The sequence below is a fragment of the Sorex araneus genome, chromosome 4 (assembly GCF_027595985.1).
Source record: "Sorex araneus isolate mSorAra2 chromosome 4, mSorAra2.pri, whole genome shotgun sequence".
Taxonomy (NCBI): domain Eukaryota; kingdom Metazoa; phylum Chordata; class Mammalia; order Eulipotyphla; family Soricidae; genus Sorex; species Sorex araneus.
In genome coordinates, this window is record NC_073305.1 from 7,600,925 (window position 1) to 7,616,909 (window position 15,985).

The following is a 15,985-nucleotide window of genomic DNA, read 5'->3' on the forward strand; positions in this document are numbered from 1 at the left end:
GGTCTGTCCGCTGGGCATGTTTCTGGGGTTCCCAGGCAGGGAACCCCACGTAGCAGCACTGCTGGGTGTGTCGCAAGCCTCTGTGTCTCCGCCCCGGCTTGCAGGACGCTGGAAGAACTCTTGAGTCAGTGCGGGTCAGCTTGTGGGGGGAAAAAATCTGAAAATGCTTCTTCAGAGAGTCACGTGCGGATCTTAAGGAAATTCAGGATTCCTGGCAGTTTCCAGGCCCAAAGCACGGACTTCTGAAAGTGAGGAGGAGGAGGAGGACTAGAATATGATGTCCGCGAAAAGACACATTACTGATGCAGGTTATTTTTCCTGTCTCTCCTCCCAGTCTGCCAAAATAATCACAGTCACAGATGTAAGTCCCGTCTAATAAATGTGGCCTGTTGTTTTGCACGAGCGCTGTAAGAATAGAAACCTCAGGCCGCTTTTTATTCTGGGTACCCCGGCTGACCCCCATTATTTGGCTGAGCGAAGCCTTCGGGAGAGGGCTGGGGATGGAGTAGGTGGTTCCCGCTTGGCGAGAGACCCAAATCTTGGCACCAGACGGGAACGTCGTGGGCCTCTAGCCGCTGAGGCCCACTCGGAGTCTATAAGGAGCAGAGTCACTTGAATCCTGTTTGCCAGCCCATCGTCCCACGGGATCCTGGGCTCTCAAAGCGTCGCTTAATTTGACACGGTTCCCCCTGGGGGAAATGTGCTTCTCTCCAGGGAGCTGCAAGACAGGAGCCAAAGGTGCTTTGGCCCAGGCCAGAGAGGCGGGGAAGGTCCTGCCTCGCACGTGGCCAACCCGGGTTCAATCCTTGGCCTCCCCTACAGTCCCCTGAGCCTGCCAGGAGTGAGTCCCGAGCAGGGAGCCAGGAGTCAGCCCTCAGCACTGCTGATGGTGTTCCCTAACCAAAACAACCACAACAAACGTGGGTTGGCCAACGTGGTATTGAATGGTATTGAATGAGTGTCCCCTCACCCTCCCCGAAGCTTGCATCTCTCTTGGGTCACCGTGTGCCCCCTGGTCAGCCTGGCCGTCCTGGGCTGAGTCTTCTGCTCTGAACCTCCCCCGCGTCCTTGAGCAATCCTGGACTTGGCAGGTCCGCCCCCGTCTGCTGGTTAAGGAACCGTGTCTGACACTGTGCGGCCCAGCCCGTGGCCCAGGGAACAACAGCCAAACCGACCAGCCTGCTGACAGCCCCAGAGGGGCCCTCGCAGGGGACAGGACCCCGAGGGTGGCTTCAGGGGGGGGGGTTCCATTCTGGGATGCCTGTGCTAAGTGACTCCCTGGCTCTCCAAGGGTCCGAATTCGAGGCCGTCCCTTCTCAGAACTGCCATCAGCCCTCACCTGTGCCCGTGAGCATCGCCTGGAGAGCCCAGCATTCAAGGTACAGGACGCCCCGTGGCCGTGTGTACAGAGTCAAGGTATCACGCCGTGCCCCTGAAACTCGTGTCATCTTATACACCAAAATACTTCAATAAAAATCTAAAAAAAGAGAATCCTGCTGTGTTGTGTGTTCACTTCTGCTGTGATTGGCTCCCAAGGGGCTGGGGCGGGCGGGGGGGGGGGCACACAGGGCTGAATTCCCAGACAGGACATAGCCCCAAAGGGACAGAAGGGGCGTCAGTTACAGGTTGGGGGGAGGCGGGATGGGATATAAAGTTCTAGCTGTAACGGGGCTCCCAGAGCCACTTGGCACAGCAAAGCCTGGCAGTGCTTGGGTGACATTTCTCCAGGGTTTTGTGTTTTGTTTTTTAAATCAAGTTTACTTCATAAGGGTGGTGGTGGTGGGGAAGATCCTTGCAAGGGCTGGAGCACATGCTTTGTCTGGGGGGGGGGGGTCCTGGCTTTGATCCCTGGCACTGCAAGTTTCCCTGACCATCACTGGGAGGGATGAAAACGGTCAAAGCAATCCCAGCTTATTATTATTATTATTATTATTATTGTTTTTTGGGTCACACCTGGCGATGCACAGGGGTTATTCCTGGCTCTACACTCAGGAATTACTCCTGGCGGTGCTCAGGGGACCCTATGGGATGCTGGGAATCGAACCCCGGGTCGGCTGTGTGCAAGGCAAACGCCCTACCCGCTGTGCTTTCGCTCCAGCCCCAGCAATCCCAGTTTATTGCATTCAAGGTCAAGGTCAGATGCACCCCGCGCTACACTCAGAGTTGGGTGAGTCCTGACAAGGGCAGACTCAGAAAGTTTCTTTACTCAGAGGGTCTCCCCATGCCAAGGCTGTGAACTCCTTGATGTTCCAGGCAACCACGGGTCTGACGCCTGCCACCGGAGATTAGCCTCATGGATTCTAGAACATTCCATCCGTAGGACATGCACTCTGTGTTCTCTTCCCCACCCACCTTTCGTCTGAGATTCACCCGCATGTCTACTGGCTTTTGATGACAGAGAAAGGGTTTCGCAAGTAGGAGAACTGTGAGGCTGTGGTCCGGGGACAGAAAAGAACAGTGTGCGTGAGACCCCCACATCGTTCAGGCCCCCCTCCCCCGCCGCTTGCGCCTGTGAGGGCCGTGGCAGGAGAGGAGCCTGGCGGAGAGGGAAAAGCGAACAGTGCTGACTCTGTTCTGAGCCCCCTCTCCCGTTCTTGAAAAACAGCCTCGTGCCCTGCTGGTCAAGGTTGATGCAAAGAGATAAACATTCCATCTGGGCTCCAATGTGACCCAGGATGCTTCTTGCTCTCCCCTGCGGCAAGACCCAACCCCAGTCTCAGACTCCCAGGTCCTTATAAATGGCTGAATAACGTGTCCCCTTCCATCAGCTGGAGCCGGATGCTCAGAAACCCAACGACCCCCCCCCCCCACCTTCCCATCTGCCTGGGGTCTCGCTGCAGGCAGGTAACGTATTCTCTGCTCTATTATCCTGTCAGACTCTTTTTTCCCCTCACCTTCCCACAGGCGAGCCTTTCAAGCCTCTCCACGCTTCCCTGCAAAAGGAAGTTTCCTGCCCTGGCCTGGAGATATCTGCGGGCCTTTTAGTAGATGCTCTTCCTTTGCCATTAGTCATCCCCCTCCCTGTCCGCGCCCCGGCCCTGATCCTGGCGAGTAAACTATCTCCAGACTACAGCTGCATTTGTTTTCTCATTTGGCAGGGTCCAACTGGCTTCCCTCCAGAACTTAGTCCCCCGGCTCTTCAGCGAGCCACTTAATGGTATCTGACCTCCGTTAGAGCAGTCGTCAAGTAGAAATAATACAGTGCTTGTAAGTGAGAGTAGAGAACTCTAAAGATGGGGAAGGAGCGATATGCCAGAGTCGTTACTCTTGTTTCCATGTTGTGGGGGGGGGCGGGTGGCCTTTGTCCAGAGGAACTGAGATGAGACACATGTGGAGAAAAGCGAAGCCGAGTGCGAGTGTGACAGTGTGACAGTGAGACGTCCACGCTGTCGAGTCGAGCAGGCTAAGTGGAGCGGCTTCAGAATCTGAGCGGTCGTGTGTCAGGACTTTTCCTGACAGTCTGAAGGGCATCCTGGGTGTCAGGAGGATGTGCTGGGGGGCCTGGATTCCTGGTGGTCCCGGTTGGCATCCTCAGGTCATCGGGGCAGGTCTTATTTTAAAGTTCTTTATTTATGGGGCTGGAGCTATAGCACAGCGGGTAGGGCGTTTGCCTTGCACGCGGCTGACCTGGGTTCGAATCCCAGCATCCCATATGGTCCCCTGAGCACCGCCAGGAGTAATTCCTGAGTGTAGAACCAGGAATAACCCCTGTGCATCGCCGGGTGTGACCCCTCCCCCCCAAAAAAGGAGTAATTCCTGAGTGTAGAACCAGGAGTAACCCCTGTGCATCGCCGGGTGTGACCCAAAAAGCAAAAAAAAATAAATAAAGTTCTTTATTTATGTATTGGTTTGGGGGCCACACCTGGCAGTCTCAGGGGTCACTCCTGGCCGTGCTCCAGGGAACATATGGGATGCTGGGGATCGAAACCGGGTCGGCTGCATGCAAGGCAAGCACCTTCCCTGCTTTCCTATGACTCAGCCCTCTTGGCAGGTCTTGGCTGGTGTGTGCAGGGGGTAGGACAGGACTCCTAGGGGCTGTTGATGGTTTTGGTGTCTCTGCCTTCTATGGACTGTCGGGGAGGGGTGTGCCACCGCAGCTAGGGCTGGCTGAAAAGCTCTGAGTTGTTGTTTGGTGTTTCCCCCACTGTCCTAATTACCTATCTATCCTGCCTACATCGGAGTCGCTATGTGAACGGTCTTACAAAATGATTGTTGACACGTATCATTGTGTCAATGGCTGCCCGATGCTTGGCACATAGTATATGCTTAATAAATAATTCAAAGTAAATTTATCCCACTGACGGCCAAATCGATGAGAATAATGCCTGGCTTGGAAAAAGAGCACGATAGTCGCTGTGGATAGTCGACAGTCAACAGGTAGATTGGCTTCCCGTTACTGAAACCCTCTTTCCACACCTGCCTTTCAAGCGTTCCCGGGATACATTTAATGCTGTCTCTCCTGAAACACCGCATACATGGGCATTAATTCCCGTGCTCCTTGCGATCAAGAGAAGATGGATCCTTGTTCGAAAAGGGAGGTTTGGGGGTGGGGTGAAGGTTATGCAGCCCAGAGCCTGGACCACCTCCAAGAGGGACCAACTGAGGCAGCCCGCCAGCCCCCGCCCACCCCCGAAGCCCCGCCCACCCCCGAAGCCCCGCCCACCCCGCCACTCGGGCTCCTCCCACTTCGCCGGCTGCTAGGGACTCCCGGGCCGCGCGCACGCGCACCGCTCGCCCGGGCCCGCGGGGCGGGGCCACACGACGTCATCGGAGCGCGCCGCGAACGCCGCCGCGGCTGCCGGAAGTTGAGCGGCGGTAAGTGAGCCGCGCTGCCGAGGCAGCCGTGGGGTCCCGCCGGGTGGGCTCGGGAGGCGCGGCGCCGTGGACGCGGGTGGCCGCGGGGTCCGCGGGGCGGAGCTCGGCCCTCCGAGGGCTGCCGGCTCCCGCCCTGGCTGCGCGGGGGCGGCTTGGACGCGGCGCTCCTGTCAGGGAGGCGGCGGCGGCCCCTCGCGCGCTCCCTGCGCGGGGCTTCGCGGTGCAGGACGACCCGCGTCAGAGCCGCAGCTGCGTGTGCGCCGAGTGTCAGGAGCTCCGTGCCCCCGGTGCCCGCGCGTGTGCGTGTGGCGTGCTCGCGTGTGTGTGTCAGGCACCCTCAGGAATCCCGGTCTCGCGCGCGTGTGTGTGTGTGTTAGTCAGGCACCCCTAGGAATCCTGATGAGAGAAAGAGAGAGAGAGAGAGAGAGAGAGAGAGAGAGAGAGAGAGAGAGAGAGAGAGAGAGAGAGAGAGAGGAGAAAGAGAAAGAGAAAGAGAAAGAGGAGAAAGAGAAAGAGAAAGAAAGTGAGAGTGTGTGTGTGTGTATGTGTGAGAGAGTCAGGTACCTCCAGGAATCCTGATTCCTGTGTGTGTGTGTGTGTGTGTGTGTGTTAGTGTGTTAGTGTGTGTTAGTCAGGCACCCCTAGGAATCTTGATTCCCGAGAGAGAGAGAGAGAGAGAGAGAGAGAGAGAGAGAGTGAGAGTGAGAGTGTGTATGTGTGAGAGAGTCAGGCACCTCCAGGAATCCTGATTCCCGTGTGTGTGTGTGTGTGTGTGTGTGTGTGTGTGTGTGTGTGTGTGTATGAGAGAGAGAGAGAGAAAGAAAGTGAGTGTGTGTGTGTGTGTGTGTGTGTGTGTATGTGTGAGAGAGTCAGGCACCTCCAGGAATCCTGATTCCCGTGTGTGTGTGTGTGTGTGTGTGTGTGTGTGTATGAGAGAGAGAAAGAGAGAGAGAGAGAGAGAGTTAGGCACCTCCAGGAATTCTGATTTCCATGTGCGTGTGTGCGTGTGTGTGTGTGTGTGTGTGTGTGTGTGTGTGTGTGTGTATGTGTGAGAGAGAGAGAGAGGGGGAGAGGGGGGGGCACCCCCAGGAATCCCGATCCCACATGCGTATGTGCACTCGCCCTTCCCGGGCTGCTCAGGCACCCCCAGGAGTCCAGCGTCGTACGTGCTCAGCCCAGCCGTTTGTCAGAGCTTGGCCGTGAGCGAAGGCAAAGACTTCGAGCCTCCGTGCGCTGAAGACAGGCTGCCAGGCCCGGCGTGGGGGACCCGCGCGCCCCCCACTCCACCCCTTCCACAGCTTCTTAGATGACACACTCACCCCTGGTCACTCTAGCGTGGTCTCCCCATGTCTGACCAGAGTCCAGGCTGACGGCCCAGTAATTTCTACTGCCCCTGGCCTTCTCCTGCGCTGACATCTCCAGCCAAGCCCGTCCAGGGGGTGACACACTCTCTCTCTCTCTGTCTCTCTCTGTCTCTGTCTCTGTCTCTGTCTCTCTCTCTCTCTCTCTCTCTCTCTCTCTCTCTCACACACACACACACACACACACACACACAGCCGAGCTCCGGCCAGGCGCTTGTGTTTGCAGTTACACCCCCACCCCCCCGCTCCAGACCTCAGCGGGGCTGGAGCCGGCAGAGTTCTGTGTGCCCAGGAGACGGTGCTGACTGGGCGAACCAGGCGAACCAGGCAGACCTTGGAGAGTCTGTTTTGGTAAACCCTGGGCCAGCGCGAAAAAAGAGCAAAAGAAGCCTCGTTCCACGGCACCCGCTTTAGAGAGGTGCTGGTGGTGGCCGCAGTTATGGTGGTAGTAACGCCAGCTTGGCGGGGGGGTGGGGTGGCAGATGTTTCCGATCCTGGTTAATGCTGGGAAAGAAGGAGCCCCGTGATGGGGTCGGGCTGGGAGGGCTCAGAGCATCCTGCCCCACCCCGCACCCCCTCTTCCGAGCAGGGGATATTTCAGCTGTACCCGCACGAAGGGTTGGGACAATGCAGGCTCCCTTGTGTGATCTCGGTTCACTGTTGCTCAACTACTTATAGCTTGGGGCTGCCCCCAGCCCTCAGCCGCCACTGCGGGAGCGTTCCCTTTTCCCTCCAATTTTTCTTAACTGGCGCTGCCCTGCCCCTCACGTGGTAAGATTTTGAAATCCTCGCTACCTCTCTCTGGGCTCCAAGTTCCCCTTGGTGGCCCCGGCCTGCTTTCCTTCACAGAGAAGGACATGGATGTTGGCGGAGCTTCCCATGCGTGCCCCGCAGGAAATGCAGAAACATAAAGTGCCCAGTCCTGACCCTCAGGGCCTTTCCTTTGTGACTTTTGACTCCAGAAGACGGGCTCAGGGAACCGAGGGTGCTCGTGCGTCTTGGGCCAGGGGAGGCTTTATCTGAGCCCAGAGTACTGAGTGCAAGGCTGGATCCTGGGACGCAGCAAGTTAAGAAAAAGGCTCTAGGGGGCTGGAGCAATAGCACAGCGGGGAGGGCATTTGCCTTGCACACGGCCGACTCCGGTTCAATTCCCAACATCCGATAGGGTCCCCTGGGCACCGCCAGGAGTAACCCCTGAGCATCTCCGGGTGTGACCCACAAAAGAAAAAAAAGACTGGCATCAGAGATGGCTTGTTCCTGCCCTGACTTTGCCACCGAACTGGCACCAGCCGTGGGCAGGTCATTAGCTTGTGGGAGCTGCTGGTCCCATTTCTAGACCCGGGAAGCAGACACCTGCCCCCAGCTGCTCCTCAGGAGACAGAACCTTCCGGGTGGCAGTGATTAAGTGGCAGTGGCTGCCGGGGTGCTCATTAGCTTGGGCTTTATTGTGGGGGGGGGAGGGAGTGGGTGACGCCTCGTAAGCAGGGCTGTGGCCTCCCCAGGTCTCTGATGATGACAGGGCAGGCCAAGGCAGGGGTGTGGGGAGGAAGGAAGGGGGTGGCGGGGAGAAAGAGGAAGTGGGGTTCGCAGGCGGGGTGACGGCCCCCACAGCGGGGACAGCTGGGATGACGATGATGTTGCGGGCCGCCACCTGGGGTGGGAGCGAGTAATAACTGAGCTCTTGGACGAGCGGGCCCGGGGCGCCTCAGAGAATGAAGCCCCTCTCTCCGCCGCCTTGTGTGTCCTGCGGGGGAGCGACTGTCCAGCGGATGTGAAGTGTCTCCTCCGCCCGGTAGAGCCAGGTGCCGCTGGCTGTCCCAGCTCAGCCCCACATCCTCTCCTTCGGGTCTTCCTCCCGCCATCTTCCTGTCACCCCCTCTCGCCGTGTGCCTGAGTGACAGGGCGGGCTCTTGCTCCAGGAGCAGGTCCCCACACGCTGTAGGCCTGAGTCGTGCCCAGGGCCACCCTTGCTGCAGACACAGCTCCCAGCCCTCCCGCGGGCGCCCTCAGCCCTCAGTGCCCTGAGGCCCCTGCCCCGGGCCTGCCCGGGCCTGCCCAGCTTTCATCAGGACCCTCACTTTGATGACTTCACTGCGTCCTGCCTCCAGTGCAAACCTCCTCCACTTCCTTTCTGAGCCTTTGCACACTGGCTCTGGCCTTTGAGTCTAGTTGTGCGAGTGAACGGCTGTGTTTGACTGGCCCCTTCCCTGCGCAGACGCCCTGGAGGGCCCCGATCCCCTGTTGGCCTCCATCCCGCCCCCGTCAGCTGTCTCTAGCTGGGAGGAAGGTAAGAGGCCATCCCAGGAACCGCTTTGCAGCACGTTGCTGGCACTAGCTTCCGCCCAGGTCTCCTCCAGCCCTCCCCAGCGTGCGCAGGGCTCCGGAGCCCTGTTTCTTTCCCTTTTCTTTCTCTTTTTTAAAAAAATGGAATCACTGTGAGATAGCCCCTTACAAAGCTACTCAGGATTAGTTTTCAGGCAGTACAGTGTTCCAACACCCACCCCTCCACTGTGTACATTTCCCAGCCCCGGTGTCCCCCCAGGTTCCCTCCCATCGCCCCCCATCCCACCCCCCAGCCTGCCTCTATTACAGGCACTTCTCTCCTCTCTCTCTCTCTCTCCTTCTCCCTTTCTGTCTGTCTGTCTGTCTGTCTCTCTGTCTCTCTCGTTTGGGGCAGTGTGGTTTGCAGTACAGGTACAGAAAGGTTGTGTGTCCCTTTGCTTACGCTGGGATCGATTCTTATTTGCATGCACCTCTGACATTATTTTGACGCCTTCACTCGGGAAAGTCATTCATCTTCCATCCCCGCTCCCTCTCCCCCTCTTCTCCCTCTATGTCTGCCACAGGCTCCTTTTGTTGGCTGAAAGGTAAACCTTCATATGCAAAACTTTTTAAGTTCATGTGAGGAAGATTTCACTGGGACAGAGCAGCATCCAGTAAGCAGCTGTGCAGGATGGAAGACCTGTAGCAGCGGCCGGGGGTGCAGGGCAGGCGCTCGGGGCTGCCTGCTGCCTGCTGCCTCCGTCACTGGATGCCACGGTCCGTGTGTGTGTGTGTGTGTGTGTGTGTGTGTGTGTGTGTGTGTGTGTGTGTGTGTGTGTGTGTGTGTCCAGGCAGGCCACCCGACTCGTGTTGCTCTGGGGGTCCTGAGACGACTGCTGCAAGATTCCCTCTGTGAGGAAACCATGCCCCAGGTCTGGTGGCGTGGGCTTAGCCTGAGTGACTCCGTTATGCCACCCCCCGCTGCCTTTTTTTAGTCGCTCTTCTGTCCCTGATAGCTTTGCCTTTGGGAGGGGGCTCTGGGCGCAGGTCTGCTCCAGACATGTCCGGCTTGCCGCGCCTCCAGCTCTTCCAGCCGGGTCTTTTTCCTTCCCATCCAGGTTTGCTCCAGAGCTGTGCTCGCTGCTTCCGCTTTTCTTACCCACGGCAGCATCAACAGGCCTGTTGCTCAGGTGGAGCCTGAATCTTTCCTGGGTACCAGGCCTCGAGCCCTGCTCACCCAGAGCGGCCCTCCTCCTCTTCTCTCCACCCCTGCCATTCTTCCTTGCCACCCTCCCCCCCCTTATTCTCCTGGTATGTAATGGGTCAACCCTGGGCGTTTGCAGCCCTGCCCGTCCCTCCCCCCCCCACCTCCCAGGACCCGAGGACCAACCTGGCCTCCCTGCTGTCTCCGGAGGTCACGGGATGTCTCAGATACTTTCTCTACTTCCAGGGAGTTCATCTAGTTAAAACAGACCCGTCCCTCCAGCTGGGCAGTCTTTGTTGTTCTGATCCTCTGTTAGCTGCCCCAAGCCCGGTCCTGCTCCTGGCCTGGAGCACTGATGAATGAGCCCCTTCGTCGCCCGGGTCCTGACACCTTACTGACTGCGTGTCCCTGCCGAGAGTATCTCCCATGAGGCTTCCCCGACTGCAGCACTTTCTGCACATCAGCTGGGCCGCTCGTGCTGCCTGCTGCTTGTGGGTGCGTGGGCAGTTGGGTGGGGGGCTTGCGTATCCCACACCCCCAAATAGCTGTGAGCGGAACGGGGGCGAGTGTACTCAGGGGCCGAGGCCCCAGGGAGCCCCACAGGCGGCCCTGCAGCCATGCAGCTCTGAGAGACGGGAGGAGATGCGATGCGGGGGAGCCCTGCAGGTCTCATGTCCACCCCTGAAGTCTCCTGCCTTACCCGGTGCAGTTGGCTCACGTAGGCACAGCTGGAGGAGGGGGACAGGAGGAATGTCAGAATGGGAAAACTGCAGGGGCAGCTGCCCTCGGTGGCCGCCAGCTTCAGCCTATGCTCATGCTCCCCGGGACCTCCCATGGGGGTCCTCCTTGTAGAAAGGAAAGCGGGGCACACGGGATAAGCTGAACTGGGGTCACACTCGGGCCCCTGCATCTGGAAGCCTGGCTCCACCCCACGCACCCCTCACTCAGATGATCCAAACCCCACCCTGCACATACGTTCCCTTAACGACCTGGACAGACCCACCTCATCCCGGATGGAGTTTTTGGAAAGTCCATTGCAGAGTGGCCAGACCCCGATGGTGGGGCCCGGTTTTTCTTGCCCATTTGAGATGTCCTACCTGAGTTGCTCTGCCCAGTGCTCCTGGCCTCCCGCGGAGGGCGTCGCTGGGCCTGCTCAGGCCAGGGAGTGCTTCCGCCCCACTTAGCTCCAGAAGCAGCCCAGCCCAGCGCCCAGATCTCCATCTTTATTATCACTCACAGAAAAAATGCCTCTGGAAAGGGTGTTTCATTTGGGCTGTGTCACTGCGAGTGTGACTTCCTGTGCACCGCGGCTGGATGTGCATGGGCCAGCTCTGGGCCCCAGAGTGAAGGCAGGAAGCTGCTGGGGGGTCCCCTCTCCTGGTGTGTGAAGGGAGGCACGGCTCTTGCAAGCGTGCAGCTTGCGGCTCTTTAGATTCCGCTCGCAGGCCTGGGAGCCCCCACCCAGGCCGAGGGAGAGACGGTGTCCCCCTCCGGGGGCTGCAGCCTCCCCGCCTAACCTGTCCCAGTGAATGCCCTGACAGTGGAGCTCTGGCTGCTGTGTGCGGGCATTCAGCTCCTCCTTCTAGAGGGCACAGTGCCAGGCGCCAGGACTCCTGACCTGCATGAGAACAGTGGCTCCCAAACTTACGGATCTACTGGTGCCTTTTATTCTGTTGGATATTGGAAATACCCGCTCACTTGGTGCTCTCTGGGCCTCCACCCTCTGTGGGCAAGCAGAAAGTGCTCCTCAGTTGCGCCCCAACCAGTGACAGGGTGGGGTGTAGTCGTCGCGTGGGAAGGACTGGATAGACTCCCCGAAGATTCCAGGCCCACGGACCCCGGCAGGAGGCTGGGTGGGGGTCTGGAGTGAGCCCCAGCCCTGCCTTGCTGGGACGGTCTTGGGAAGCGGCCAGCCACACCGAGGAAGTTTTCCTGTTTGTGTTTAGCTGACGATGGGTCCTGATGAGATCCTGGTCATCTTCGTTTCAGTATTTGTATTTTAGGTCATCCGCCAGCTCCCAGAGTCGCTGTGGTCGTGGTGTCCCACGGGACGGTGCCCCAAGCCTTCCCCTTTCTCCTCTGCCCGCCTTTGGTGATTCATTTCTATTTTCTTTTATTGTTGTGGAGGCCGATGCAGAGATCCGTGGGGGCCATGGGTGCTGGGACGGAACCCAGGGCCTGGCCCAGGTGGGTCCCCAGCCCAGCGACGGAGCTCCCTGTGGAGGCTGAATCGAGGCTCCTTGACTTAAACTCCTCGGGCCATGGGACTAGTCTGAGGGCAAAGCAGATTTTCCTCTGGTGGAGGGAGATTTCATTAAACTGATCTGTGCCTGTTTATTTCCTGTCCTCTGTGGCCAGGGTCCTCTAACTGCCGCGACACCAGAGTCACACGGCACGGCTCCCTGCGTATTTGAGGGTCCCGACGCCACCCTGATTTTCACGGCAGCGGTAACCTGCCGCGGTTGGCCCTCCCAATGTGGGTTATTTCTTCCTCCTATTTGGGAGGAGGGCCCCCTAGAAGGATGTAGGAATGCATCTTTGGAACATTCTCGAGCTCCTCTGCAGGGCATCAGGGTGCATGGAGAGGATTGAGAGGCCAGCACCGAGTCTGCGGGAGCGACAGGCGGTGGGAACCCAGGACCCAGAGCTGCGTCTCAGTTCTGAGGGCGGAGGGGTTGCCGAGGCCGCTGTGGGGAGGTTTTCCGAGCAGGCTGGGTGCCTCTCAGAGGGAGCAGCTGCCCGTGCCTGCAGCCTCATATCAGGCCTGGCCATGGGCCAGGCGCAGGGTCCGGGCGAGGCTGGCATGTGCAGAGTGCCCGTGTCGCTGGCACCCCGGGGAGTCTGCAGGCTGCAGACTGGGGAGATGGAGCTGTCCAGCGCTCACACCTTCCGCCCCGGTGGTGTTTACCCCCCTGGTGTTTACCATCGACTCCTCATCAGAACAGCCCCTCGGCCGTCCGCCTGACACTTCACACAGAGCCCCTTGTTAGAGGGTCGCCTAATCTCCGCCCGGGCGCTCACACTCAGGGAACGTCATTAGCGCGGCTCTTTGGATGACTCAGGCCATTAGTCATCGTTCAGCTCTGCTGAAATGTGACTGTCACATCCATCCATTAGCTCTTCAGGGTGGGGGTGGGGGCTGCTGTTATTTCATGCCAGCATTGACCCAGCTCCCCGCGGCTCTTGTCGCTGGGCGAAGGCCCAGTCAGCCCTGCACCTGGCTTGGGAGCACCTCCTGCTGTCCTGGGGAGGAGCCCGGGAGTGTATTTGCACGTGTTACACCACTCTATGGGGGGGCAGGGGGTTGCTGGGGAGGCTGCAAACGTGACCTGATACACCCCACATGCACCCCACACCCCGCTCTCCCCTCCTGGGTTGAGCAAGGCCCATGTGTGTGCATGCATGCGTGTGTGTGTGTGTGTTCGCGCGCGCGTGCATGTGCGTGTGTGCGCTTATCTGCACCGCAGTGGCTTGGGCCGCTGGGCTGCCCTGTGTTTGCATGCTGGATCAATTACGGTGGTAATGATCACGGTGATGACTCACACAGGAACGTGAAGTCCACAGCGGAAGAGTGGAGTCCAGGTTTCCCAAGCACACGGGTGGGCCGGGCAGACAGACGTTACCCGCCCGAACCCCAGATTCCAGCCTGGTGCCCCGCCCTGTTCCGGGTGCAAGCAGGTGTGGCGTGGCAAGGAGGAAGGAGAGAGGGAAAGGGAAAGGCCAGAGGGTTTCTTAGGACGAAGGGGTGTGGAGCAGGTGTGGTGCACGTGTGGAGCGTGGAGGCCGGGTTTGAGCCCAGAGGCAAGCCCTGGGATGGCTTCCCAGGTAGGGCCCTCGAGGAAGAGGGAGCCTCCAGGGCTGTGGTCTCTTCGTTCTAGTTAAGCATGATCACACGTGTGCCTCCCTCCATGGCCTGCGCCGCTGCTGTGTTCTCCGCAGACGCCCAGGGATGGCAGCGGCCACGGGGGCCCCGGGCCTCTCCAAGCTGCAGTTCGCGCCCTTTAGCAGTGCCCTCGACGTCGGCTTCTGGCACGAGCTGACCCAGAAGAAGCTGAATGAGTATCGGCTGGACGAAGCGCCCAAGGACATCAAGGGCTACTACTACAACGGTAGGTTCTGGGGGTCCCTGCGCCCCACGTCTGCCCCTCCAGACTGGCGCCCCCACCTCTGTCCAAAGCGCTCGTCCCTGCTTTCTCCTACTTCTGTTCCCATCCCATCCCCTTCCCTTCCCCTGGTCCAGGGAATAGGAAGGGAAGCGCGAGTCCCAAGGAAATAATTCCAAGAAGCAATCATGGCTCCTTAGTGTTGTTGGGAGAGGAGATTGGGTGGGGAGGAAATTTCCACCAGTGACTATTTATTTATTTTTTTAATTCTTTGTGAATTCCTGGAATTTACAGACGCTCTGCATTATTTTTGCTGCGTTCCCCCGTTAATTGGGGTAGCTGGTAATTGGACGGGACACTTTGAGGTCAGCGCAGAAAAGAACATGACAGATGTTCTGTTACAAAGGTGGCCGTGGCCGGCTTGTAATGGAAATGTTGTGATGCTTCTCTCCAGGGGATTCTGCCGGGCTGCCGGCTCGCCTGACGCTGGAGTTCAGCGCGTTTGACATGTGAGTATCGATTCGCCATCGTTTGTGGTGCCGGGGATCCTGCCCAGGCTTGTGCACGTGTGGCACAACTCAGCCATGCCGGCCACATGCCTGGCTGCCGTGTGGGAGTGTTTGAGAGAGAGGGAGAGAGAAAGAGAGAGAGAGGGGGGGGGGAGAGAGGGAAAGAGAGAGAGAGAGAGAGAGAGAGAGGGAGAGAGAGAGAGAGTTAGTTCAGAGAGAGAGAGAGGGAGGGAGAGAGAGGGAGAAGGGGAGAGAGAGAGAGAGAGAGAGAGAGAGAGAGAGGGAGGGAGGGAGGGGGAGAGAGAGAGAGAGAGAGAGAGAGAGAGAGAGAGAGAGAGAGAGAGAGAGAGAGAGAGAGAGAGTTGAGGGCCTCGGGTGCTGGCCTCGCACGTGACTCGCCCGGGTTTGATCCTGTATGGTCCCCAGCACTGCGGGTGGGGTAGTGTGGGGTGCAGCTGGGGGCTACTTTCTGTTTGAAGGTAGACTTCTGGGGGACACGGGGACACGGAGTACCTGTCTTTCTGGAAAGGGGTGGTCTGCCTAGTAAGTTTGGGAACTCCATGGAGACTGGTTGAGGTACTGTGCCTCCTGGTCTGGATCGGGGCCCATATTGTGTGCTCTGTCCGTTGGTGGCTTCCCTCTGGGGTTTTGGTGACTGTCCGTTAGGCTCCAGTTACTGCGAGGCATTCTGGGGCATATGAAGGGTCTGACGTACGTACGTCCTCAAGGACATCATTTTGGTTCTGATTTTTTTTTTTTTTTAATCAGGGAGTGGGGGCCAGTGCTAGAAGGAAGAGAGGCACCGTGGAGGTGTGGGTGGGTGTTTCTCCGACACGGTTCTCTCTGACCCGTGAGGAAACCTCAGTCAGGAGGTAGGATGGTTTGCCCAGGGAGAGTTCAGGGGGCCAGGGAGCAGGGAGAGGAAATTCCGCCCCTGAGGTTGCGGTGTCGGGAGCAGGAAGGTACTTAGGATTTCTCTGAGAATAGAGAAAGCAGGAGGGGGAGGTGGGCTTGTTCAGGGCACACTGAGTGTTTGAGGTGACAATGCTGACAAGTGTCCGGGAGAAACTAAGGTCCTGGGGGACACCCGGCTCGGATGTGAGGGATGAAGTGTCTGTACAGAAGACAGATCAGGCAGAGTCCCTTGAGTGGGAACAGAGGCCACAAGGGGCCTGGACCAGCCCAGGAGCCAGCGACAGGCCTGGCTCCCAAGGAGGCCAGAGCTGCCGGGCAGGACCGGGAGCCGGAAACGGTCACAGACACCTAGGAAGGAAACGCCCTGAGGGAGGAAAGATGGTCTACAGCGCCAGAAGCAGGGGGCAGTGCACAGCACCGGGGCATCAGGTTGCGGGATGAGTCGCCTGTGCGCTGGAGAGTTTAGCTGTTCTGCCTGAACTCTAAAGGGTGTGGCCGAAAGCCTGTCCGGAGGCTGGCAAACCACTCTGCATTGAGCACTTACGGAGAAAGGAGAAATTAAGTGTATCAAGTAAGAAAGGAAGAAGAAGAATGAGCCATTTGCCACAGAATACATGGTTTTATAGACAGAAAACCATTATGACTACAAGCACATGCTCTCATACACACATTCACACATGCACATTCACACTCACACATACACACATACACACACTCCCGCATGCACACACACATGCTTTCAGACACACATACTCTCACACATGTTCTGTAGAGAATACAGTCAAATTCCAGGGCACAAAACTCATGTGTAAAAAT

General features: G+C 58.3%; 1 protein-coding gene across 2 annotated transcripts in view; it reads left to right on the plus strand.

Moving 5' to 3' along the window:
• Positions 1 to 4,755: 4,755 nt before the first annotated feature.
• The window catches only part of ATG7 (autophagy related 7), a 164,992-nt gene continuing 153,762 nt past the window's right edge, over positions 4,756 to 15,985 (plus strand). The window contains exons 1-3 of one of the 2 annotated variants that reach the window (XM_055136278.1): positions 4,756 to 4,815; positions 13,582 to 13,751; positions 14,200 to 14,254. In XM_055136278.1, the coding sequence (XP_054992253.1) occupies positions 13,592 to 13,751; positions 14,200 to 14,254 (215 nt within the window). In that variant the 5' untranslated portion in view covers positions 4,756 to 4,815; positions 13,582 to 13,591. Of the gene's footprint in view, positions 4,816 to 13,520; positions 13,752 to 14,199; positions 14,255 to 15,985 lie in introns of both variants that reach the window. The other variant, XM_055136279.1, reaches the window with a different exon arrangement.